Source organism: Cnephaeus nilssonii, assembly GCF_951640355.1.
Source record: "Cnephaeus nilssonii genome assembly, chromosome: 15".
NCBI classification, from domain to species: Eukaryota; Metazoa; Chordata; class Mammalia; order Chiroptera; family Vespertilionidae; genus Cnephaeus; species Cnephaeus nilssonii.
In genome coordinates this window covers 55,704,888-55,730,219 of record NC_137086.1, presented here as the reverse complement: position 1 = coordinate 55,730,219, position 25,332 = coordinate 55,704,888, and the positions used below count along the sequence as shown (strand labels likewise).

At 59.5% G+C, this 25,332-nt stretch overlaps 1 protein-coding gene across 2 annotated transcripts in view; it reads left to right on the top strand.

The window, feature by feature from the left end:
- PSD4 (pleckstrin and Sec7 domain containing 4) overlaps positions 1-16,380 on the top strand; it is a 33,016-nt gene extending 16,636 nt beyond the window's left edge. Inside the window, exons 2-17 of one of the 2 annotated variants that reach the window (XM_079792210.1) lie at positions 2,422-3,438; positions 4,467-4,577; positions 4,831-4,909; positions 5,340-5,727; positions 8,114-8,290; positions 8,755-8,835; positions 8,943-9,055; positions 9,245-9,303; positions 9,453-9,542; positions 10,578-10,621; positions 10,858-11,018; positions 12,015-12,085; positions 12,203-12,366; positions 12,853-12,997; positions 13,256-13,399; positions 14,872-16,380. In XM_079792210.1, the coding sequence (XP_079648336.1) occupies positions 2,530-3,438; positions 4,467-4,577; positions 4,831-4,909; positions 5,340-5,727; positions 8,114-8,290; positions 8,755-8,835; positions 8,943-9,055; positions 9,245-9,303; positions 9,453-9,542; positions 10,578-10,621; positions 10,858-11,018; positions 12,015-12,085; positions 12,203-12,366; positions 12,853-12,997; positions 13,256-13,399; positions 14,872-15,129 (2,994 nt within the window). In that variant the 5' untranslated portion in view covers positions 2,422-2,529 and the 3' untranslated portion in view covers positions 15,130-16,380. Of the gene's footprint in view, positions 1-2,421; positions 3,439-4,466; positions 4,590-4,830; positions 4,910-5,339; positions 5,728-8,113; positions 8,291-8,754; positions 8,836-8,942; positions 9,056-9,244; positions 9,304-9,452; positions 9,543-10,577; positions 10,622-10,857; positions 11,019-12,014; positions 12,086-12,202; positions 12,367-12,852; positions 12,998-13,255; positions 13,400-14,871 lie in introns of both variants that reach the window. The other variant, XM_079792209.1, reaches the window with a different exon arrangement.
- Positions 16,381-25,332: the final 8,952 nt, after the last annotated feature.

Sequence of the window (25,332 nt, the reverse complement as noted above, 5' to 3'; positions counted from 1 at the left end):
GGTTGTGTTTCTAACCTGCTTGAACTGAAGCACAACCACACCCTACACCCCGAGCTTTATAGGTGGGAGAGAGCCTAACATCAGCGATCACCGAAGTGATTCGGTCACCCAGCTCATCCCTAGTGGGACAGCCCTGGACCGGACCTGCCTTCATGGCACTTAGTCTGGGAAAGGGAGGAAACTAGACATTGCACGCTGGGGTAAGGGGGCTGGGAGGGGTCGGGCACAGCTGGCTGAGTTTCACTGGCTCAGAGTCATGGCCCCACCAAACTGCATACTTGTCCCCAGCCAACTGCTGTCAGTCTGTCTGTCGGTCTGTCTGTTTCTATGTCCCCCTCCCATGGTCGTGGGCTCCCCCATCCCCAGGCTCCTTCCACCCTCCCCCCCGCCCCCGGCCCTTCGGACGCCTCAGGCCCGAGCTCTCTCTTCCTTTTGGTTCGGGGAAAGTTGCCACAGCTTCTCAGACCTTTCCCCTTTGGCTCTCGGGGACACCTGGCTTCTTCGGGGGGGCCGAGCCAGCATCCAAGCGTAGAATTAACATTGACCTATGTGGCTGCTCTGTGTACACACGCATATTTACTTATAAGTACACAAGCTTTTCCATGTGGGCTCCAGAGTGGGGTGGCCAGGGTGTAAATCCTGGGGCTAACATAATTAATTTTGTGACCCTGAATAAGTTACTTAACCTCTCTAAGCCTCAAGTCTCCCTCTGCCAACTTTAGATAATAGCAGCATCTACCTCCAAGGATTGCTTTAACAATCAACTGAGATAATGCAAATCCCCTTGCACAGTGCCTGGCATGAAAAACTCAGAAAATGTTAGCTATTATAAATAGTACTAGTAGCCCGTTTGCACGAAGATTCGTGCAATAGACCTTCATTCACCTGGCTGCCTGCACCAGTTTTCTGCCGGCACCAGGGACCCAGGCCTTGGCTGTGGCCACCGCCTTCTGCCTTTTTCAGGGTCGGGGCTTGGCCCCGGGCGGTGGCCTTGGGCTCGGCGGCACCCAACATCCTTGCCGACCCCCAGTGGTTTCCTGCGATCTGTGCAGGCTGCCCACTGGTGCCCAAGGCCCGGAAAGCCTCGGCCCCTGGGACCCCCGGGAGGGGCGGGAGGGGCCGGGCCACGCCCCCCCCAGGTGGCCGATCAACCCCCGGACCCCCGGGAGGGGCGGGAGGGGCGGGAGGGGCCCGGACACGCCCTCCTAGGTGGCCGATCGCCCCAGGCACCCCCCGGGAGCGGCATGGGCCCGGCCACGCCCTCCCGGGGTGCCGATCGCCCCAGGCACCCCCGGGGAGCGGCGGCATGGGCCCGGCCACTTGGCACCGCCATCTTGAACTTCTCAACGGCGGATATGCCACCCGGAGTCCCGCCCCCAGCCTCCTGCCGGCCCAATCGTGGGCATAGCGGAGGTGCGGTCAATTTGCATGTTTCTCTATTATAAGGTAAGATGTTTGCAAAGGTGGCTGTGGGACTCCTTCTTGTAAAAACTTGCTGGACAGACATGCTTTCCCTCACCCTGCCTGCCATCTCTGTTCCATTGCTGGCATTTGAACTTTTCCTGTCAAGCGGGTTCTCTCGTGACAGCGGAGGTGTGGCGTCACTGGTGCCTCAGGAAGGCCCCTGAGGCTGGTCACATGCAGATGCAGGTGTGGGGTTTGGAGGAATGAGGACCTGCCCGAGAAGGGTCTGAGGCAAAGGAAAAATAAGAGATGCGATGGGGCCAGGGGTGCCTTTCATCCCGGAACGGCGTGTCATGGGGCCTGTGTTTGACCTCGCACTGCCTGAGAGCCAGTACGAGGCGGAGACAGTCCAGTGACGAGTTTCACAGTGGCCAGGGCATCCCCTGGCCAAGCTGTACGGCTGTAAACCAGGACCCGCTGGCCAGTCTTGCAAAGGACCAGGCTCCAGAGACAGGAGCCTCAGAGAGTGGGAGTAAGGCCGTGGCCTTCTTTCCTAGGCTCCTGCTTCTCCCACGAAGAGTTTTGTTCCATTTTCGTCGACTCTGGTCTGTGTCTCTCTGGCTGCCACCTGCTTTGGCTTACATGCTGTTTTGGCTCACATGCTGTTTTTGGCTCGCCACTGATTTCACATTGTTCTGAGGCACTTCCATCTCCTGCTGCTGGCTGCCTCTCCATTCTCCAGTTGAGATCCCTGAGAGGAGGATCTGATTCAGCCAGTCCATCTTTTTTCAGCTAAGCCCCCCAGGCCACTTCACCCACAGATGGGTGTCTTTGGAGCAGGCGGTTGAGATGGTGAGGTTAGAGGGCATGCATGGAGTACTGCTCCCCCACAGGGCTGTGGAGGACAGTGTACCCCAGCCGGGGCCATGCGCATGGCAAGGACCCCCAAGTACATCTGACACACTAGACAGGAGCTGGCAGCCCTTTGCTGACCTGCTGTGCTTTGGGCATTTCCAGGGCAGAGTGGATCTCCGTTGCCCCCCTGGCCAGCAGTCCCCCTAATCCACACAATGGGACTGTGACGGTGGACACTGCTGTGGATCCCTGCACACTTGCTCCCTGTGGATGATGGATGACAACACACTCTCTGAACACCCGGAACCCGTGGAATTCCTCAACATCTATTTGAGAGACAACCTGCAGCCCCATCCAGGAGTACAGCCGAGGGAAACGAGCAGCCGTCCTGACCCGCCCGGACCTTTGCAGGAACTGACCTGGGCGTCTGACCCTTCTGAGTCCCCAGGGAGGCGAGATGCTCCTGCCGGTGGCTCTAGGGCCGAGCCCGAGGGCCTGGGGAGCGGGTCTTCCCAGGGGGGCCCACGGCAGAACCCCAGCTCATCCACGCAGGTGGTGTTCTGGGCGGGCATCCTGCAGGCCCAGATGTGCGTCCTGGACCTGGAGGAGGAGCTGGAGAAGACTGAGGGACTGCGGGCCGAGCTGAGGTCCTGCATCCCTACGGCTCCTGTGGACCTCCCCCCGTTCCCCTCCAGCCCGGCGGGCCCCCTGGGCCCAGGCCCCCCTGCCAGCTCTCCCTCGGGAGAGGACAGCAGCAGGTCCAAGGGAGAGAGCCAGACCCAGGTGTCCCCCGGGGAGGGGACGCCAGACTCCTCCCCAGAGTGGGGTGCCGAGGAGGAGAGCCTGTTCTTTGACAACCCCCTCTTCCTGGAGAGCCCTTGCTCAGAGACCAGCACTCCGAGAGAGCGCTTCTCCTGGGGGCACTCCAACTCCTGTGCTGACAAGGACGACAATGGGAGGCCTGAGAGCCCGCAGACCCTGGAGCCTCCTCTCCTGCTGGGCAGGGTGCCATGGGGGCTGGGCGATGAGCCAGACTCGGGGGACAGCGTGGCTGATTCCAGCGGGCACACCACCCCTCCGTTCCCTGTGCCCACCTACAAACCACACTCCTTCTCCTGGGCCGAACCTGACACCGCCCAACAGGCTCCCGCAGCACCTCCCAGCTGGGTGGGGAGCAAGGTAAGCCGGGCCTTGGGAACCCACCCAGAGGGACAGGCCTTGCTCTGTGGTCGCCCAGCCCAGACACTCTTCAAATGCCAGGGCCTTTGGGGACCCTGGAGAAATACAACAGGAAGGCAGGACCAGTGAGGCCTTTAGAATTATGAGAAAATGGACAATGTCACTGAACGTGCGCACATGACATCCACGTCTCCGTCTTGCCAGCTCAGGGGCGTGTCTGGACACATGGGGTGGGTTAGGTGGGGGGGACTGGCGGCCCCTCTAGGTGCAGCCTGTTCCTGCCCATCCTCAGACTGTACCCTCCCGCCTCTAACACACCCCAACCCCAGCCGTAGCTGCAGGGGTCAGCGGCCAAGGCACCTTCTGTCCCTGGGGGGTTTCTGTCCGCATCCCTCCTCTCTTTCCTTAGAGACTGCAGCGTTTTGTTACTTTTAGCTCACCATCTCTCATTCCTCCTCCCGCCCAGTGTCAGCGGGTCAGGCCCACAGGACGATGGCAGACGAGCTTGCTATCAGCTAGGACAAGTTCTGGGGACAAGTGTGTGAGACAATAGGGGCACAGTTTTCCCAGGGCGGCCTCTGCTGAAGAGATAAGGAAGCTTCAGATGGTGGAGCGGGGCCGAGACTAATCTCAGAACCCAGAGAGCTGAGGAGGCCTGCTACCCGGAGGGGAGCCCATCCCCCCCCCAAGGCTGTGCCCCCTCCCCCGTGTGGGCTGGCCTCCTGGCTCTGGGGCCCGGGGGGTCACCCGAGGGGAGCCTGGGGCCCTGTCCTCATCCTTGAGCTTGCAGGGTGCTCCCACCGGGATGGCAGACCCTGCCCATGGCCTGGTGGCTGTCACCCTCCCTATCACACAGCCCCTCCTTGGGCTGGTGCTGCGGGAGGCAGGGCCCCCTGGGGGACCGTGGAGGGGAGAGGACAGGCTGAGCAAACAAGTCAGTGGACATGGCTCGGGGCTCGGAGGGTATGGGAATGCCCTGGGGATTGCTTCCCCAGGTCAAACGCTCTCCTCTCCATTTCTTCCCTAAGGCTTCTCTGGCAGGAGGTCTTGACCCTGCAGCATCCTCTGTGGACAAGGCACTGACCTGGGAAACAGGGCATGCCAGATCTGACCCCAGCCCTGCCACCCATCCTTATCCTGTGCATCCTCCGGCAAGTACCTTCCCCTCCCGGTGCCTCCCCTCCCCCCTCTGCGAAGGGCTCAGCACCAGCACTCCTAGGGCCCTCCCTCCAGGATCCTCCCCTGGACTCAGGGCCCCACTGGGCGAGGACAGCAGGGAGGGGTGTGTAACTGTTAGTCATTCTCCTTCCTCTCCCTCCCCTCTCCCTGCCTGGACTCCTGTTCACCCCTCAGGGCCTCCAGGGCTCATGGATACCCTGTGCCTCTCAACAGGCCCTGCCCAGTCCTGAGGGCTGGCAGACAGAGCAGGGTCCTTCCTGGCCCCAGCTGCCTTTTACCTCCCAGGACAGAGGTGAGACCCAGGGAGCCTGGGACATTGGGCGGTGGGAGGCTTTGCCATCTGGAGTGGGACAAAGGTCATTCTTGGATCCGTGGGTTTCATGAGGGCCCATGGTACCCTGTTAGATAGACCTATGACATCATCAGACCATGGGTTTAAGTACTCCCCTCACTGAGGAAATGTATGGGGACTCAGGTTTCGATGACTGGCTCCCAGTTTACCTGTCCTGAGCCTGCTGCCTTGGGGCTGGAGTCCCGGGAGCCCTGTGCCCCTGCACGTGGGAGGACGCTGCCCGAAGGAGGGACTGGACGTGCTGCCCAGCTGCAGGGAGGAGCCCAGGGAGGGTGCCCCGGGAGGAGGCCGAAGGCTGTCTGCTCTGCCAGGCCCCTGGGCCCCCAGCCTGCTGCTCGCCCCCCTGCCAGCTCACTCCGCTCTCCCTCAGGTGACAGAGATGCCGAGTGTCCCCAGGAGCCTGCTCCCTGCTCCCCTGCCCCGGGCCCCTGGTGGGGCCCAGCCTCTTCGCCAGAGCCCAGCAGCCCTGAGTCTGAGAGCAGAGGCCTCGGGCCCAGGCCCAGCCCCGTGTCCTCGTCCTCCTGGGAAGGCAGCCCGCAGCCCCAGGGCTGCCACCCCAGCAGCGCCTTCCCCACGTGGACACTAGACGCTTCCCGCCTGGCCCTCCTGGAGACAGATGGGGCACAGCCACGGTCCTCAGAGAGAGAGGAGGCCCCAGAGGCCCTGGACCCAGGGGAGGAGGTGAAGAGTGAGGGCCCTGCGGGCACTGCCGACGCCGGCACTGTCCAGCCCGATGCTCACCTGGCTTCCACTGGAGGGTAAGTGTGGGGCTGGCAGTGGTTCCTCTTTGGGTGCGTCGGGGAGTCCTGGTCTGAGAGCGGGAGCAGTGCACACAGGGATTTAACACTCCTGTCAGTTAAGCCAGGATTATGAGCCTGGAACCAACAGGGTTCTGAGGAAGACGGGGTAGGTTTGAAAGCATCAGAAACCAAACAGCAGACAGTCATAGACATGGGGTGGGATTTGAGTCAGAGCCTATCCAAGGCTGGACAGCAGGAGGGACAAGTGTCCAGGAAACCTAGCCAGGCCCATGTGCCCAGAGAGATGGAGTCATGCCACGTAGCTGTGGGGCGTGGGAGGTCAGAGCATGTGAGGTGGGGTTACACAGGCTTTGACTCTGAGGAGGTATCTGGGAGAAGCTCATGTGGAGCCTGGGCCCGGGAGCTGGCTCAGATCTCAGGGGAGCCGGAGCACCATGGCAGGCTTTCCTGGGACCAAGGGGAGGAGTCTGCGGGCCCAGAGCAGGCCCGAGTAACCCCAGAACTGAGGCCAGAGGTGGGAACAGGCCAGGTGGGAAGCCAGCTTCATTCTGCCCCTCTGGATGCTGGGTGAAGACACCAGCCCCTGGGGTCCCACTGGGAAAGGGCGTGTGCTCTGGCTGGCAAAGGAGAGGTCATGCTGAAGAGGCCAGTAGGAAGCAGTGGCGGTGCAGGTCCTGGACCTGAAGCTGCACTGGCTGCAGGGTCAACCCCACTCCCATCCCCGTGCCCCTGGGTGTGGCTCAGAGCCCATCCTATCAGGATCACGGAGCCCATCCTATCAGATCACAGAGCCCATCCTATCAGGATCACAGAGCCCATCCTATCAGATCACAGAGCCCATCCTATCAGGATCACGGAGCCCATCCTATCAGATCACAGAGCCCATCCTATCAGATCACAGAGCCCATCCTATCAGGATCACAGAGCCCATCCTATCAGATCACAGAGCCCATCCTATCAGATCACAGAGCCCATCCTATCAGGATCACAGAGCCCATCCTATCAGGATCACAGAGCCCATCCTATCAGATCACGGAGCCCATCCTATCAGATCACGGAGCCCTCCTCCTCAGGCACCTGGCCACTCCGCTGTCGGTGGAGATGCAGAGGCTGGGCCATCAGCAGGGTCTCAGAAGCTAGACAGAGAGGGGCACTCTACCAAAATTAAAGTTACTTCAGCCCAAAATAAAACAAGGAAATCCATCTCAAATGAGAATCATACTTCTGTGGTAAATAATGAAAGGTTTAATTGGTGCTTTTCTTGATAAGTGATACTAAAGATTCCATAAATAAGCGTATTGAGTCTTATATTTAACACAATATAAGAGGTTTAATTTTCTTGGCACAAGCTTGCTGGCCCAATAGCTATCTTTCATTCACACTTCACTTTCACAGTGAGATCATAGAGATTTATTTTATTTTATTAACAGCTCTGTTAAGATACAAGTCACTCGTTGAAAGTATACAGTCCATGACAGTGTATATTTGCAGAGTGGGTTTTCCCTCCAAAGTGTCTCTCCGTCCAGATATCATTTTAGGAAGACCACCAATTGACAAGGTCATTTTGGTAAAGTATTTTAGGGCTTCGTCAGCTGATCATCCATAGAGTTAGTTGTCTTTAGATGGGACAAGTGTGTCTGTTTTAGTTCCTGCTCTTCACTGTTCGCTGGACTAACTCTCCCGGCTTCTCTGTCAGTGGCTTTCCGTGTGGTTCCTGGCATCTTCCCGCATCACTTTCGCCAACTTCATGAAAGCCTAGTTTTGCCAGATTTGTAACTTTACTTTTCAGTTGGTTTGTATTCTGTTTGCCCTGCCCTGTTGGGTGTGTCTGAGCGTGAGGACCTTGTAAGAAGTTACCAGCAGACATGGAGCCCGTTACTTGGAGAGAGGGCCGTTTATCAGTGAAATTCTCACGTTATGATGAGTTCTGCTTCCCTGCACAATCCCTCACTGTGGCAACTTGGATAACGAGCATTCAGATAATCAAGATACCAGGATGGGGTTGTGCTGTTGCCAGGGAAACCGAAGCATCGGGAGGAGGTGGGACTGGTGACCTCTGAGGTGCGCTGCCGGTGGGGTGGCCGGCCTGCACTCACTCATGCCGGGCCGCCATCCTATCCCGTCCCCACGGGGAGGCCTTTCTGTACCACGGCACAAGGGAGAGACAGCGCAGGCCGACACCCCAGCCTTCACCATCCCGAAGCCAGTCTGGCTTCCTATTCTTGCCTCATTCAAGCACTTTCCTCGGTCGCAGGTCTAGCCGTGGAAGCTGGAGCTGGAGGGTGTGGGAGGAGCAGGCATTCTGAGGGTTCCTCCACGACCTGATCCAGAGCCCATTTGTACCCATCGACGTGAGAGTGAGGACACTGATGGCCTTTTGCAGGCTTCCTGAGAGCCCTATGCCCCAAGGGAAGTCCCCAGAGGAGGGCCAGGGGCCGCAGGCTGCAGACAAGCTGGCCAACGGCGTCAGGACGGACAAAAAGGCCTGGGACCTGGCCTCCCGCCTCTATCGCCTGGAGGGTTTCCGGAAGTCTGAGGTGGCTGTGCACCTGCGGAAGAAGTAAGGGGCTCAGCCTAAGAGAGGGGCCCTTGGGTGAGGCGGGCAGGCTCATTCCACCGGCCACCCCTCCCCAGCCCTCCAGCCCATTGCTGACCTCTCACCCCGTCGTCCTGTCCTGGTTGTACCCTTCCCCTGTCCAAGCCTTCCTCTTCCTGTCACACTGGTGTCACCCCTTCTCCACACCCTTGACCCAGCTTAGAGCCATTGGATTGGCCACTTTGCCTTCCTGCCCTGATCACATGTGGCCCTGCCATCCAGCATGAGGTGGGGGCCAGTACAGATCAGACCCTGGCTGTCCCTTGCCCTCTCAGGACCCAGGGTCCAGCTGGCTGGGCCTCTGCCTTGCTCAGGGCCCCCAGTCCCAATTCCCAGGCCCTGGGATGTGTGCAGGCCCGGGGTTCCCTCTGCGCCTGTGCCTCCTGCCCCCTCCTCCACCCAGACATGATCTCTACTTCCCTCCACAGCAATGACTTCAGCAGGGCTGTGGCTCAGGAGTACCTGTCCTTCTTCCAGTTCGGTGGCCAGAGCCTGGACCGGGCTCTTCGGTAACGCCTGGGCCCTCCCTGGGGAGGAGGGGTGGCCGGGCAGACCCTGCCCGAGCTCGGGGCCTGCTGTCCAGCAGGGGCCTGCCCTGATCCGGGCCTCCTCCCAGGAGCTTCCTCCAGGCACTGGTGCTCAGCGGGGAGACCCAGGAGCGGGAGCGAGTCCTGTTCCAGTTCTCCAGGCGCTTCCACCACTGCAACCCCGGGCTCTTCTCCTCAGTAGGTAGGAAGGCAGGGCTCCGGGTGCCGCGGGCGGAGGGATCCTGCGCGGGAGTTCCCTGGTGGCAGTTGGTGGGGTGTGCTTGGGAGCTGTGGAGAACCAGAAGTGTTTGGGGGTCCCCTGCCCATTGTGGGCAGAGGGAGAGCCGAGTCCGGTCCCAGCACTTTCTCTCCACTCACCTCTCCGGGACAGATTCCGTGCACACCTTGACCTGTGCCATCATGCTCCTGAACACGGACCTGCACGGCCAGGTGAGCACGTGGGGAGAGCGTCTGTGGGACCCGAGGCCTAGGAGGGGCCAGGAAAGACCGAGGGGAACTGGAGAAGGTTCCAGAGTGGCTGGCCGGGCGTTTCCTCCTGGTGGCGCGTGCCAGCTGTCCCACTTCTCTCCATGCCACAGAACATTGGGAAGAGCATGAGCTGCCAGGAATTCATAAGCAACCTGAACGGCCTGCAGGACGGCGGGAACTTCCCCAAGGAGCTGCTGAAGGTGCGCTGCCAGGGCTGCTCACAGAAGGCTCCCGCCCGGTGCCTGAGCCTGGCGCCCCGTCCCCAGGGGATGCTGCACTGGGGCCTGGCTCCCCCCAAATATCCTCCAAGGACAGGGCCGGCTTACTGACTGCAGTGTCACCACGGGATTTGTTAGCTTGTGCAAATGCCTAGCCCTTCCCTCGCCCTGGGCCTCCTGGACCAGACTTCTGGGGCTGGAGCCCTCGAAATGGTCACAAAGCTTGATTCTGAGGCCTGTGAAATCAGGGAAGCACTATGTTTTTTTTTTTTTTTCTTCTTTAAGTGAAAAAAGGCAAAACTTCTAAGAGAAAGTCTAGAGCCAGCGCTCCAGCGTTTGAGTTCTTGTCTTGGACAGTGTAACCCGTGGCCAACGCGGGTTCCTCCTGGGGTGGAACCACTTAAGTGTTGTTATCACGACGGCATCAAGTGAGTCAGGAGCTCACACAGTGCCTGGCACACAGTGTGCTCTTCATTAGCAATCACATCATTTGTTCCCACGTCCTTCAGTGAGCATTTATTGAGCACTTACTATGTGCCAGGCTCCTGTAGGCGTGCCCAGGACTACACAAAGCTGGCAGGATGCATCTATGTGAATACTCTGTTACATCATGTGGAAGCTCAGTACCTCACTCATTCATTCACTCATGCATTCATTCATTCATTCATTCACTGTGGTCATTGGCCCCATCAGTCAGCCGGCCCTGCTCTGCTCTGTCAGCCCCCTCCAGGCAGGATGGTATGTGGATGAGTCCTTTCCCTTGGAGAGAAGTTCAGGCCTCGCTGAGCTCAGGTGGAGACTAGGGCAGCACAATGTCTGACACATGGCAAATGCTCCATGAACGGCTGTGTGTGTGTGTGTGCGCGTGCACAGATGAGCTCCTTCCCATTCGCGGAAGGGGGGCAGCTGTATTGGGGTGGAAGAGGCAGGCTGTAGCACCCCCCACCCTACTTCTGCCAGACGGAGTTTGGGCCTCGAAGCCTGAGGCTCTCTGACCACCATGTTCCTCTGTTCCAGGCCCTGTACTGGTCTATCCGGAGTGAGAAGCTGGAGTGGGCTGTGTAAGTGACCTTCCCTCCCCACACTCCTCCCTTACCTCCGCCATCCTTCCCCTCCCCCCAGCCCACCTGAGGGCGGGTAACACCTGAGGAGCCAGAGGCAGGGGACTTGGGGAAGACAGGAACAGATGGGTTGGCTTTGAAAGATTTCTTCTGGGGTATCCTGAGATGTGGCTCCCCAGTGAGAGAGAAAGGGTGGCGCACCCTGTCAGCACCTCAGCCTGCTTCTCTCTGTTCAGGGACGAAGAAGACGCAGCCAGACCTGAGAAGGCCCGGTCCTCACCACTCGGCGGCAAGATGAGCAGCCCCTTCCTCCAGCTGGCCCCGGACCCCACGGGGCCCACCTACAAGCAGGGCATCCTGGCTCGGAAGATGCATCACGACGTGGACGGCAAGAAGAGTGGGTGTCTCCTTCCGTGTGGGGCCTCTGTCTGTGTGGGGGTGCGGAGGGCTCTGCTCAGGGATGCGTGCTGACGTGTGCACAGGGTGACAGGCAGCCCACGTAACTGCCTCGACGGTGACTGTGTAAGGCACCACCAGGAGGGTGGGGGGCAGACCCAGGAGGGACCGACATTCCTGCCCCTGAGCCTGTGCTGAGGCAGAAGCCAGACAAGCACGTCGGTGTGAGAGCCGTGTAGGAAGGGCCAGATCAAGGACGGGCTGTGGGGGGGGGCGAGGCTTGGGGTTTTGTTTGGGGTGGATGTGGGAGACAGGCGCATTAAGGCTCCTGGGAAATGATGAATCTGAGCCGAAGCTCGGAAGGTCTGGGTATCTGAAGGTGGGCAGAGGGTGAGCCCCATGAAGAAGGAGCAGACATAGTTTGTTCCAAACATGGGGTGTGTGAAAGAGAATGCTGGGGAACGCACTGGGGGCAGCATCACCCGGGTCTGCATTTGAGCCTTGTGCCCAGATGGCTGGAGCTTTAGAGCAGGGCAACAGCATGACCAGAGCAGGAATCCCAGCCAGGGCACCAGCATTCCACAGGCCCGTGCACGGCGGTGACCACAGGGAGCAGGCCCTCTCCTGCCCACGGGCTCCAGCCCCGTGCCTCTCTGGAAGGGCTCAGGGAGTCGAGGTCATCCACAGGGACTGAAGGATGTCCGAGCTGGGGCTGTGCTTGGGGTGGGTGTGTCTGGAGAGGGGATGGTCTGTCCAATTTGTTGTCTGTCAATAGTTCTCATCTGTTTTGGTTTCCACACGTGACTGCCTGTGTGTACGGCATGGTACATGCCTGTGTGTGACTTGTTTTGTGTGTCTGAATGATTCTATGTGCTTATGTGCATCTGGGACTGGGGGGCTGGAGCTGGTGTGAGGGGTGAAGAGTGGGGGCCTGGGTGTGTCTGAGGGTATCTGGGTGGGGTGCCCCCACTCACCTGTGCATTCTGCTCCTGGGCAGCGCCATGGGGCAAGCGTGGCTGGAAGATGCTCCACACCTTGCTCCGAGGGATGGTCCTCTACTTCCTGAAGGTGGGAAGGGCGCCCACATTCTGATGCGCAGGGGGGGAAACAGGGGAAGGCCCAGAACGGTGGGGGTGGGGGGCTGCTACTGAAAACCTCTTTCTGAGCCGCTGTGCCCTGTGGCAGGGAGAGGACCACGGCCCCGAGGGGGAGAGTTTGGTGGGGCAGATGGTGGACGAGCCCGTGGGGGTGCACCACTCACTGGCCACGCCGGCCACCCATTACACCAAGAAGCCACACGTCTTCCAGCTGCGGACTGCCGACTGGCGCCTCTACCTCTTCCAGGCACCGTGAGTCTGGGTGGGAGACCAGCCGAAGGGCCCCGCTTCCTGTCCCCTGAGCCCTGCTCCTCTGGGGCTGCCATCTGGACCAGCAGACCTCAGCAGCCCTGCTGCGGGGCTCTGACTGCACACTAATGCCGGGCTCCCGCAGCCCCGCCCCACCCACGGCCCACCTGGCCGGGGAGTGGCTCTGCCCTGTAAGCCCAGGTCAGCCTCCCACTTTTGAACAGAGGATTCCAGGGTAACGATGACATCACCATTTTGGTGGCATTTGATATAAAAGCTGTTGCCGTCCGGATTGTCCTCTTTGATGAAAGGGGAAATGCACCCGTGGAGGTCAGCCACAGGGCTTCTGGCTCCTTGAGGCTCCAGTCCTGAGATGCTGGACTGCTGTGAGAACACAGGAGCTGGGGGTGGGGGAGGGGGTGGGGTAAGCGACAGGACAGACTCTGAGGCCCTGGGACCCCTGGGGACCCACCGCCTCTCTGCCCTCAGCACTGCCAAGGAGATGAGTTCCTGGATCGCGCGCATCAACCTGGCCGCCGCCACGCACTCAGCGCCGCCCTTCCCCGCCGCGGTGGGCTCCCAGCGCAGATTCGTGCGGCCCATCCTGCCCGTGGGCCCTGCCCAGAGCTCCCTGGTACGGCCTCGGGGAGAGGCGGGTGGGGCAGGGCGGTGTGGGGGTGGTGCACGCACTGGGAGACTAGAGCAGAGACGGGAGCGCGGGGCTGCGCACCTGGCCCAGGAAGGAGGAGGGCTGCTGCACACCTGGACCCGCGAAGGGGGGATGAATCTGCACACCTGGCTCTGGGAACTGAGGGGGTGGGGTGGGCTGCGCACCTGGGCCCAGAAGGAGGGGGAGCTCGGGATTGCTTCTCCCAACACCTCCTGCAACTAGGAGGAGCAGCATCGGTCCCACGAGAACTGCCTGGATGCTGCCTCCGACGACCTGCTGGATCTGCAGAGGAACTTACCTGAGCGGCGGGGCCGCAGCCGGGAGCTGGAGGAATACCGCCTGCGGAAGGAGTACCTGGAGCACGAGGTGAGCCGCCGGCCCCCGTCCGCCCCCTCGTGGCCGCGTCCGGCCCTGCAGCCTTCGCTCCCCTGTGGCTCAGGGCAGGCGAGGTGCTGTCTGCTCCTCGTGCTTGCGCAGGGTGTGTCCCCGTTTTCTGGGATCGGACCAGCTGCTTATCCGAAACACTATTAGGGGACATTAATTTTATAACTGTTTTCTCCTAAGAGTATATTTGGCTTTTCCTAAGTTGAAGGAAAAAGTATTTTAGGTTATTTCCCCTAATACCTACCTAATAATAATAGGCTGTATTTGTGGCGCTTGTATTACTTGCTGGGATTATCTTATTAAATTATCTAACAACTCTGGGGTAGGGACTATGAACCTCATTTTATAGATGAGGAAACTGAGGCATGGAGAGAGCAAATAAGTCATCCAAACCTGATCAGTGTACATGCTACTCCAGTCCTTCACAGTCTTAACAAAGGAATGACCTTTATTAGCTCTATCATCGACCCGAAATGTTTTAGCCCCCAACCCCCCACCCCAAATTCTGCTTTGGCCTGACGTTGGTGCACATTCTAGAACCTAAGCAGCAAGTGTAGGTGAGGGGCAGTGTGACAACAGAGGGGTCAGAGGTGATCCAAAGGCAGAGACCAGAGACGCAATGGTCAGCGTCACCTGCTGGCTGTACCGCCCTCACCCTCCTGGTCGTCCCCTCTGGCTTTTTGTTGCACTCGTGGCTGTGAGCACACCATTTCCCAGAGGCCCTGGGTGTGGCCAACAGGACCCAGGTCTGCCTGCAGAACTCCAGCCCCTCCCACCACAGACCAGAGGGGTCTTTAGCAGCCGCTAGCCCTCTGGAGACCTCCTGTCCTTTATAAACAGGGTCATGATGGTGCCCCACCCAACCTCCCAGCCTGGGACAAGGAAACGACCTCATGGGGTGCCCCCCTACCCCCAGGGCTGGGATAATGGCCTCATGGGATGGGGGGTGAGAAAGTACAGACCAAACTGGAAACAGTATCTGGAGGTGCTAGTTACAGAGTCCTTAGGAGTGTGAGCAGATGAGGGCTGTTAGCATCATGCTCTCCAGATGCCAATTGTTAACATGCTGCTCAGACTCAGCCAGGTTTCAGCGTAGGCGTGAGCCGTCCTGTGCAGTGCTGCATGGGCCTCAGGCCTGCTGGGTCCTGGCCTTTCAGTGTCTGGGAGATGCTGGTAACAGCGCACACGGTGTTGGCCGTTAGAACAGGGCTGGCTGATCCGTGTGACTGTAATACTGTCCAAATCGTGGCAGGGCTCTAACACGCTACTGCTTTGTTCTGCAAAGCCTGGTTACAGGTGCAACACCGACGCTAGCTGTCAGTCCAGCCCTCTCTCTGCAGCAGTTTTTATTGCCACAGCTCATACACATCTTATCTGTCCATCCCGCATGATTCCAGCCTCCTCCCCACCTGGAGCCAGGTGGTGCTTAAGGTGGGGGTGCCTGTGTGTTGCAGAAAACCCGCTATGAGATGTATGTGCAGCTGCTGGTGACCCGTCTGCACTGCCCCTCGGATGACCTGGACCTGTGGGAGGAGCAGCTGGGGAGGGAAGCTGCAGGCCCCCAGGAGCCCAAACCCAGCCTGAAGAAGTCCCACTCCAGCCCCTCCCTGCACCAGGACGAGGCCCCCACCACCGCCAAGGTGAAGCGCAACATCTCAGAGCGCAGAACCTACCGGAAGATTATCCCCAAGCGGAACCGCCATCAGCTGTGAAGCGTCACTCACAGACCTTGGCCCCTGCGCTGGGGCGGACCTGGGATGAAACCCTGTGGGATGGAGGAGAGGCCTCTGCTCTGCTGAAGCACAGCCGTCTCTGAGCTTGCCCGAGTACTGCTCTGCCCTGCCCTGCCCTGTGGCAGGTCCTCAGCCAGGGTCCCCGGCCACTCCCGAGGAAGGTGGGAGGCCAAAGATTTGGCTCCTGTCCCAGAGTTTGTCCCATGTCACTCTTCACTCCTCCAAAATCCAGAATGGCCCCTTTTTCTGGGCCTGGGGCAGCTCAGCACTTGTTGGAGAAGCAGAGCAGATGGTTCCTGCGCTTCCAGGAGAGAGCCTGGGGCAGCCGAGGCCTCTGGGCCCTCAGGCCCCGGGGATAGTCTTGCTCTGGGAATCAGGTGACCTGCTGGGAGAGACCCGGGAAGACCTCAGCGAGCCTCCTGTCTCCAGGCCCTGCTCAGGGTGGGGCTGCTGTCAGGGGCAGGGCCCTGTGAGGCTGGCTCTGGGACTGCACCTTTGTCTCCTCATCCCTACAGTGGGCCCTGAAGGGCCAATGAGAGCGCCCCACCTCCCATGCCCAATTGCTAATCAGCAGAGCAGAGCCAATGGCCCCAAAGTGGTGGAGGCTCCAGGGCTCTGGGGAGCCCTGAACAACGGGCCTTTGTGTCCCCAGTGCCAGGAAAGAGGCTCAGATCCCTGGGGAGGCTGAAGAGGAGGTGGTGACACAGCCCCTGGGGCTCTCCTGGCCGGAGCTGCCGCTGTGGAAAGGTTGAGAGTCGTGGTGGAGGCCTGGACCCCCTCCCCACATCCCAGCCCTCACAGCTCCATTCCCCAGGGGCACCAGGCCCCTCTGAGCCCCTGCCCTCCCTGTGTGTCCCCTGGAGCTGCCCTCTGGCTACTTTCAGGGTGGGGCGGGGGGTGGTTCTGGACACCCACAGATCTGAGGCTGTGCCAGTGGGAAGGAGGCTGGGCTGGGGGAGCAGCCACCATTGTCTCTGTTCAGCCAAGTGTGCCCACGGGCTGCCCGCCAAGAGGGGCCTCTGCTGCCTGCCTGCCGCCTGCTGGCTGACGCACGGCCTCTCCACCTTCCTGCCGGGCCTCCCCCTCCCGTCCATGCTTGTAACCAGCCCTGTGGCCTGGAACTCCCCCAAGCTGGGCTGGCCCTTAGGGGCCACGAGAGGTTTCTGACCAGAGCCAGGGGCTGAGCCATGCACCCAATGGGTGTGCAATAAATACAGGCCAGTGAAGAAAGGTGTGCACGAGTGTGTGAGGGGCGAGGGTTGGGCAGCTGGGCCACCTGTTCTTTGTCAGGCTGTATCCCCTCTGCCCTGTGGGCATAAGCACGTCTATGAGTATGTATGTGTCTGCATGTGTATGTGTGTTTATGTGTGTCTCTGTCTGCATGTGTATATTCGTGTATGCATGTCTGTGCATGTATGTCTATATGTCTGCATGTCCCGTGTTATGGAGGTGGAAGCTGTCTTCAGGTGTGTTTGTGTGTCTGTGTGGATGCATGTCTGTGTATGTGTGTCTCTGTCTGTTCATGTGTGTAGAGCATTGTGTGTCTGTGTGCAGGAGTCACACATTTACTATCAAACTGGAGGGGACCTCAGAATCATTTTTTCATGCACTCGTTCATTTATTCATTTCACAAACAATATTGACACTTTTCATGGGCCAGTGCTAAGGAGCTAAAAATGGACGGACCATGTACCTGACCTCCTGGAGGTGACAGTGCTGCTCTGGTTCCCAGCTGTTGGCATGGAAACACTCATCTCTCGGTGGGTGCGGGGAGCGGAATACACCATCCCACCTGCGCCCAGGGTTTGGGTCCAGTAGGGTTCGTTCCAGGGAGTGGAACTAGCAACCCTTAGGCCCTGGGTCGCTCTGATGTACAACACAGGTAACAGCACGCAGAGTCCGATCGTCCTGTGTTATGGAGGTGGAAGCCTGGTTTCAGGTGGACATTGATTCGGCCCAGAACTGACACTTAAGCCCGATGGCCTTGGATGAGATATTTGACCTCACTGGACGAGTATCCTTATTGTAAAACAAGAATGAAAGGAGAGGTTTGTCTGCCTGTGCGCATGTGTATAACACTTGATGCTTCTTTGCTCACGAAGAGCTGGCACCTCCTTTCACTTGGGCACGTGAGGCCTGTGGAGCCAGGGGCTGGTGCCCAGGTCCTGGCCAGTGTTGCCAAGCTACTCATGCCAGAGGCCTGGAGGGTGGAGACTAGGCTGCTGGGCTGCAGTTATGGTGGGTGGCCACTAGGGGGCGGGCTTGCATCTTCCTGGCTTCTGGGCCCAGGTGCTTGCTGCAGCGCTGGGCTCACGGATGGCAGGAAGCCAGCCTGTCCTGCCATCTACAGAACCAGGAGTGGCTCAGGCCAGGCCTCCCACATCCAAACACGTCTCCACCACACAAAGGGTAGGGACTTTGACATCGTCCTGCAGATGAGAGGAAAAATCTTTCTGGAGCCTTATGGGGACAGCCTAGAGCAGCGGTCGCCCACTGGTGGTCCGAGAGGTCCGAAAGGCTGGCGGCCGCTGGCCTAGAGCTCCCCACAGAATTGTCCCAGGTGACCTAGGAAAGGGAAAACAAGCCCAGTCCTGGGTGTGGGGCTGGTCAGACCCTCCAGCCTACATTTGACCTCCTCGCCCTCCTCTCCCCCCCGAGACGAGTGGAGTTCTGCAAGCTGGCAGAGTGTGTCTGCGTCCTCCTTCCCCTCCGGGGGAGCTCAGGCTCCAGGGCCCTGAGCTGTCCTGACCGGGTGGGACTGGACTCTTCCTGCCTCTCAGCATCGGCGAGGTCTGGCTTTCTGCTGATGACATCCTCCGTCTGTGGTTTGCCAGGCACCATGGAAGAATGAAAGGTCACAAGGCCTCAGCCTGGGTTTTCCTCTGGGGGCTCAGAGTCAGAGGGAGACAGATGGGGTGCATCGGGGTTGGAAGGAGCTGGGCTGGAGGGTAGGGGAGGCAGGTTGAGGAAGGCACAATGTAAGAGGGCCCCAAGGCCAGATCCCCAAGAATCTCACGTGAAGCCCAGGAGTGTGGATTTCCAGCGGAAGAGGGACGTGCAGGGCTTGGAAACAGCCTAGGAGCCTTGCTTTCAGGGGACAAAACGACTTGAGTGAGTAAGGCCAACTGGCAGGGTCCGAACATGGCCTGGAGATGGTCTTGCTATTAGTGCAACTCTTCTGTAAGCCAAAATAAAAATAAAAAAGGAGTGGGGGAGGGGGGAACAGCGGCCTGGAACCTGGGACAAGGTGGAGATCCCACATCTGGCCTTCCTCCTCCCTTGTCCTCCCCGCCCCAGGTGCTCCCAGGGACTTACAGGTGTCCGAATTCCTGCTTTCTCTCATGGCTCCTCCCACCGCCCCTCTGCCAGCACCTGTGCCTCCCGCTCTTCTGGATGCCTCGTCCCTCACCATCGACTGTGGCTCACACCTTTACCTGTCCCTTCTTCCTCTGTCTCTGGAGGGAGAGGTGCTGTCTGCGTTCCTGAGTGGACCCCTCCCCTGAGCCCACACACAGCCCACCAGCTCCTCCCATCACCATGAAATGGGGTCCTGGCTGCTCCTTGGGCCTAATCTCCAACCGCTTCACCATCTTGCCTTGCAAACACCTTCAAATCTCCCCTTCATGAAGAAAAAGATGGTCTTTCTAGCCATTTCACTCCCTCACCTGGCTCCTAGCTTCCTCCCAGCCACAACTCACTAATAGGCTTCCACCTGCCCCTCCCTCAAACACCACCACCCAAGAGAGCACACGGAGGACCCTCAGTCATCAAGTCCAGGGTCTTCTCTACCTTCCTCCTTCTTCCCTCTCAGTGACCTTTGGCCCCCTCGGCCATATGATGTGTGACCTGGACAAGGCCATCGTGATGTGGCCTTGGCAGCAGGCTCTGGAGCCGACTGCCTGGGAGTGGGTCCTAGCTGTCCCGCATGTCCGACCAGGGCCCAGTGACTTAGCCTCCTGCGCTCCACCTGCTTCCCTATAAAGCGGGATAATAACACCGCTTACCTCATGGGTCCTTGGGGGATTAAGTGAGGGATGCTTGTCAGCATCTGAGAACAATGCCTGGCACAAAAGGACATGGGGCAGGTTAGCTATTAGTGCCCAGCCTCGCTGCCTCACTCACGCACCTGCCCCTCCTCTGGGTTCAGGCTCAGGCTCTGCCCTCAGACATGTGAGTCCTCGAGGCTAGGCCTTTGCACACGGCTCTTCCTGCCTGGATGCTGCAAATCACGCATTTCAACTCAGAGGCACTTTAGCGGGAAAGGGCATGGACTGTCTTCAATAACTGGATGACCTGTGCTCAGGGCAGGTGAGGCTGACTCCATCTTCCTGGCTCCAGCTCCCAGGCGGGGGAGGCAGGAGAAGCCTCCTGGCACCGAAATGGCTCAGCAGCATCCCTCTTCTGTGCACATCTAGCACAGACAAGAGCTGCTCCTTGGAGAGTTCCTTTGAGCCGCCTACCCTGGGCCATGGCTCATCTCTGAGCCAATCACTAGAGTCAGGTGCTTCGGGTAATCAGAACCCATCTTCTGAGATGGGAGTGGGGCAGGGTGGAGGCAAACTCCCCAAAGGATGGGACTGGGACCAGCTGTGGAGAAACTGTGAGTTTATTAGGAGTGGGAAGAGGAGAAGCCACTGTCGCCAGCGTCACCTCCTGCAGGAAGCCTCCTTGAGCCCTCCTCCCAGCTATTCTCTGTCATACCGCTCTACAACCCTCGTTCCCCGCTCTGCTCCCAGGAGAGCATGAGCTCCTTGGGTGGGTGGGGGGGGGGGGGGCACAGGCAGCCTGGCATCCCCTGGGCCCCATTGAAGGTGGAAAATGTGAGCCTCAAGTTTGTCCTCCCTCAGGTCTGGCACCCCAGTGCTCCTGGTTCTACCTGCCTGCTTGTCTCTGTCTCTCCTCCTCCTGTTCCTCCCACGCTGAAGTCAGCCTTTCCACAAGCCTGGCTGGGGAACTTCTGGGACTCTCCTAATCTCAGCCTTTTGCCCCGTCTTTGCTCTGAATGTCAGAGCTGGAGTTCTAACGCCTGCAGAATGTGGCACCTCCACAAAATCCTCCCGGAAATGGTCCATTTCTGTACAGACGTTACTTATCAGACCCAAGTCTGAACTTGGCATTGTCTGCTCCTGACCCCTGTGTATATGATGATTCTGTGGTGGTTTGCCCGCTGCTTTGAAAGACAGCACACCAGGATGGCGAGGAGACTGGGCCAGACCAGCCTCTCCTCACCTCGGTGTTGGGCAGAAGCTGCTGGTCTCTGGTCTCTCTGTCCCTTTTTGGTGTGATGGAACAGGGCCGGGAGGGACAGGCACAGAGAAGCAATGACTCCCGCGTCCAGCAGATGAACTGCGTAAGTGACCGGCAGCCCCTTCACCCGGCCACCGAGAGACTGGAGGCCCAGGTCCAGCTCCGCCGGGCCGCGCCGGCCTCCTGACCACTCCCTGCACGGTTCCGGAGGTCCCCATGCTGTGCTTCTCCTTCGTACTTGACTCACGGCATGCATTTCCTGTGAGCTGTCTCACCCTCTCTGGAACAAGGTGGGGAATACATTAATATTTAAAATAAGACAAACAAAATGGCAGTGTGTGTGTGTCTTAGGCTGGAAATTCCTTAAGGGCAAGGACCATGTCTCTTTATATAGCACCTGGCACAGTGTCAAATTGGGGCTTAACAAATGAATTTTGATGAAGATGAGAAAGGAGCTGCCTGCATGAAGATGCAGAGGTCTGGGCACCCCCATCCAGCTAAGCCTCATCCACCCCCTTAGCCAGGGGCACCCTTTCTCCTGCCACCCCAAACCCTCACCCTGTTCCTGAGCCTCCAGGCTGCTTTCCATCCTCCCTGGCCTGTCCACACTGCCCACAACCAACCCTGTCCTCACCCACACTCTGCTCTCTCAGAGATGTGCCCCTTCCTCACACAAACACACTCACTGGGGGTCCACCCAGCCCACCTCCCACCTGCTGCCCAGCCCCGCAGGCTTGTCCGGGGCCTGGCAGTATGTCCTGGAAGCAGGAGATGCCAGCAGCCGAGCCGTTGGAGGTGCTGTCCCCAAGCGTGCCTTGGCCCCGTGGGGGCCTCCAGCCAGGCGGGGACCTGGCAGAGGGAGGGAGAGGATAAGCTGCTTCGAAACTCCAGATGCAGCAGTTAAAAAGAGGACAGAGGCAATGATCCTTCAAATTGCCACATCTGTATAATCTGCCTTTTATTTTCTGCTTCATGAAGTTTTATTTCCTATTATTTATTCACCTCCCCGCCCTCCCCTCCCCCAGCTCAGCTCCTCCTTAGCGGGCGACATGCTCAGATAGGCCCTGAGCCTTAGCTGGGATCTGGCCCACCCCCAGCTCCCCCTCTGGGCCGGCTGCCGGGGAGGCACCTGCTCCCCTCCGTGTTGCAGCCCCAGGCCCTCCCTCCATCCTCCATGTAGAGCTAGAGGAAATGTAGATGGAGGACGGGATCTGGGAGGTGAGGCCTGTCCCCAAGGCCTGCGTCCTGTCCCCACCCTGAGCCAGAGCTTATGGGGAGGGAGAGACAAGACCTGAAGCTCACAGCCATTGGAACCTCAGCCTCCATGTAGGTCTCCCCTCCTGGCCTCTCCCCATTGTCCACCCAGGACCCTCCTCCTCCTCTCTTCCCTCCAGCTCCTTGCATCTGAGGTCAAATGGCTGGGCTGGTGGGAGAAGGGGCACCAGCCATGATCACACAGGGAAGGGCAGCTGCTGGTCGGTGTCAAGGCCCTGGACACCATCACTCCTCTCCGCCGGCCTTTGGAGCAGAGAAGCTCTGAGCAAAGCCCAGGCCCTCCGTGCAGGCCCCTGTCTGGGTGCCCGGCCGGGCCGGCCTCCCCGGGAGCAGTGGGGGACAGGGTGCTGGGAAAGGTCACGCACATTTTGTGTCTATCCAGCCGCCCTCCCGGCGACACAGAAACACAGGGACAGAAGTCTTCCCCAGGGAGAGTGCCTGACTGCAGACTCAGGTGTAGGTCTGCGTTGGTTCCTGGTGGCTGCTGTTTGGAGGGGACAGGAGGGGCAGAGGGGCTTTGTGAGTATCACCTGAGCAGGCAGCACTTTATGTCGCTCCTCTGATGCCTGCCACTGCCTCCCCACCTCGCTCTCTAGGTGACTTTCACGAAAGTCTCATGTCTCAGCTCCTCGGGGGTTTGTGTTGTTTTGGTTTGCTTTTTTGTGGGGGGTGTCATGCAACTGGACTCATCTTGTTTCCTCCCGAGTGCCCATCACAGGGTCTGGCACACAGTGGGTGGCTTACGGAAAGAATTCCGAGTTGTGAAGGTGACTTCTCGTGCCAGCCCGCATGGCTGTGGCCCGTGAGCTCGGTGTCTGCCTGGTGTGGCTCAGCCGGCTGAGGCGGGACCCTAGGCCCTCCCCCCACCCAGAGACCGGATTCCAAATGTGGGAATGTGGTTCCCGCCTCCGGTTTAGCGGAAAGTTACCTGGGGAATTTGGGAGAAAGAGGGCTTCATGCCTGAACCAGTCAGATGAGGCTGCACTGCCTCTTGCTGACCCAGGCGACATCCTGGCCTGAGCCTGGCATTTCACAGCTGAGGAATCAGCTCCCCCCCTCAACCCCCCGCCACCCCGGGGCGTCAGTGAGGAGGGTGACAGGTCCTGGCCCTGGCTCTTTAGCAGGGGGACCTGGAACAATGTGATGACGTATGGCCGGGCTAGTTATGATGACAGTAACTAACAGCCCCAATGGTCCCCACAGCCCAGCCCCTGGATTGGCAGGAGGCCTGCTCCCTTCTTCGCCTTTCCCTTCCCTTGGGTGGGGGGACGAGTTCCCATTCAGACCAAATTCATCCCTCCTGGACACTGTCTGCTCTGCACAGGGAGGCCCCTGGGACCAGGTGGGTAGGTGGGGCATCTCAACCCTCCAGGGGTACGTGTGGGGGAACCAATGTGACCTGGGAGGCAGGGGCAAGGCGTGGAAAGGCAGCTGGAGGGCGGAGGAACGATGAGTTGGCCGGAAGGTGAGCTCCGAGTTCAGGCTCTAGCAAGGCCTGTGTTGTCAGTGAAGCTTGCTACCAATGAAGCCCCATCTCCCCCACCCCCCAAAATGCAAACAAACAGGAAACAAACAAACATTTATTTGTAAGTGCACAGGTCTCTCCTCCAGGCTGGCTCCTGGATTTCAGGGCCTGTGTCTGACTATGATGCGTGGCCGGCTCTCCGACCCGGGAGGTACTTGGCTGGGGAGGAGGAGGGGCAGTGGGGGTCTGGGGCACCATGGCGGGGGTTGGTGTTGGCTCCATGCTGGTGCTGCTTTGATTTATCCCTAATGAGTTCTCAGCACATGGCTGCTCCCAGCGCACCCCAGGGGCCAGCGCGGCTTCCCGCGGCCCAGCTCACAGACTCCGCCACAGCCGCTCGCTCAGAAAAGAGCCAATTTCCACACTGCACAGTCCGCTTCACTCGGGGAAATCACATTTCCCTGGGAGAGCCGCAGGCGGCACCTCCCTGCCCAGCCTGGCCGGCTGCCACAGGCACAGATGGAGGCACCGCCCCCGCCCCCTCAGCGCCCCACTTCCCACCCCCGGGAGACCCCAAATCTCCAAGAGGCCTCTCCTCAGCTGCGGCCTGGCATCACTGCCTGGCAAGAGTCGTAGAAAGGGTGCTGTCTTTGGAGCATGCTGGTCCGAGGGACCAGCCTCCAGGGAGAGGCACTGGCTCTGCCCTAGGGGCTTGGAGAAGGAGGGGGGGTGGTAGTGTGGGTCTGTTCAGGAGAGAGAGAGGGGTCTCCGCCACCAGCAGGAAACGGCTGTGGGGTGTCCCAGTCCCAGGAGCCAGAGGAAGAGAAGAAGGCCAGGAGGAGCGTAAGAAGCCAGCGAGAGGGTACAGAGGCTTTCCTGACCAGGCTTGGGCCTCTGAGCCCTTCCCACACCCTCGACACAGAGGTCTCTCAACAGGATGCGAAAGGAGTCATTGCTGAGACCCGGCAGAAGAGGGACCGGAGTAGGAAACTGAGAGGGGAAAGGAAAGAGAAGGGGAGTGGGAGGTCAGTCGCCTCTGTGGGACGGGGGCCCTTGCTTTCACCAACACCACAGCCACGGCCGGCTCAGCTGGTCATGCCTGTTGGAGGTGACACAGGAGCTGGGGCCTAGGAGCATCACACGTCGTCCTTCAGATGGCGGTGCACATGGCCCTGAAGGCTGGGGAGGGGAAGGGGCCAAGGATGCAGGGGAAATGGATTCACCTGCCACTTCTCCTTGGCCTGAAGGATGACTGCTGGGAGCCTGCAACTCTGTCCCTCCCCATACAGCAAAGTGCCGGAGGCCACATCCAGACATTGGATGCCTCCGAGGAGGGTGCAGATTCAGCTGTGATCCCAGCTCCTCCAAATGACCTTGAAAAGGTCATCTCTTGCTCTCAGTTTCCCCAAGTGCAAAATGGGGCCAATGTCCCGAATCAGAGAGAAATGGATGAGGACAAGTTTTACAAACAGAAAGACACTACAGCTACGTGAAGGGTTGTTATAACCTCTGAGGGTGAGGGAGGGCGGGGTGAGGGGGCAGTGAAGTGGCAGGTGAAGGAGGGCCAGGAGGGAGCCCCCAAGCCCCTGGAGGTCAGCCCCCTACTCCTGAGCCTACCCCAGGACAGGGACACCAGGAATCACCTCAGGAAGACGGGTGGGTGTGGGGGAAAGGTGCATGTGTGTGTGTGTGTGGGGGGGGGGGGGCGTGGAGCAGGAGGAGAGGAAGCCTCGGCGGCCCATCTGGGCTGCGGCACCAACTCCCCTGCCTGAGGCTGTCTGAGGGTTGAGTGTGGCCCTGGTAAGGAGGGGCAGGGAATTCGTGTTCTTTAGTAACAACTTTCAGCAGGAATGTTGGAGAAGTGAAGTTTGGACCCAGCCCAGGGCCTGGCCACGGAGGCAGGACTCCCAGCTGCCCAGGCCCCAGCCTGCAGGACAGAGGGTCTCAGCAGCTCCAGCCACCATGGGAAGATGGGTTCTGTCCCTCCTCGTGGGCCCAGGGAGGGTTCGAGCTGCTCTGTCTCCCACCGAGCAGGGGCTGCCTTCCCCACCCGGAGCCTCTGTGGGCTTCAGGCCAGCCTGGCCCAGCGGGTGCAGGGAGGATGGGGCCCTAAGGAGGAAATGGGGACCATGAGGGATCAGGGCGAGTGGCCTCAGAGCAGAGGAGCCTGTCCACAGCAGAGAGGGGCTGCTCCA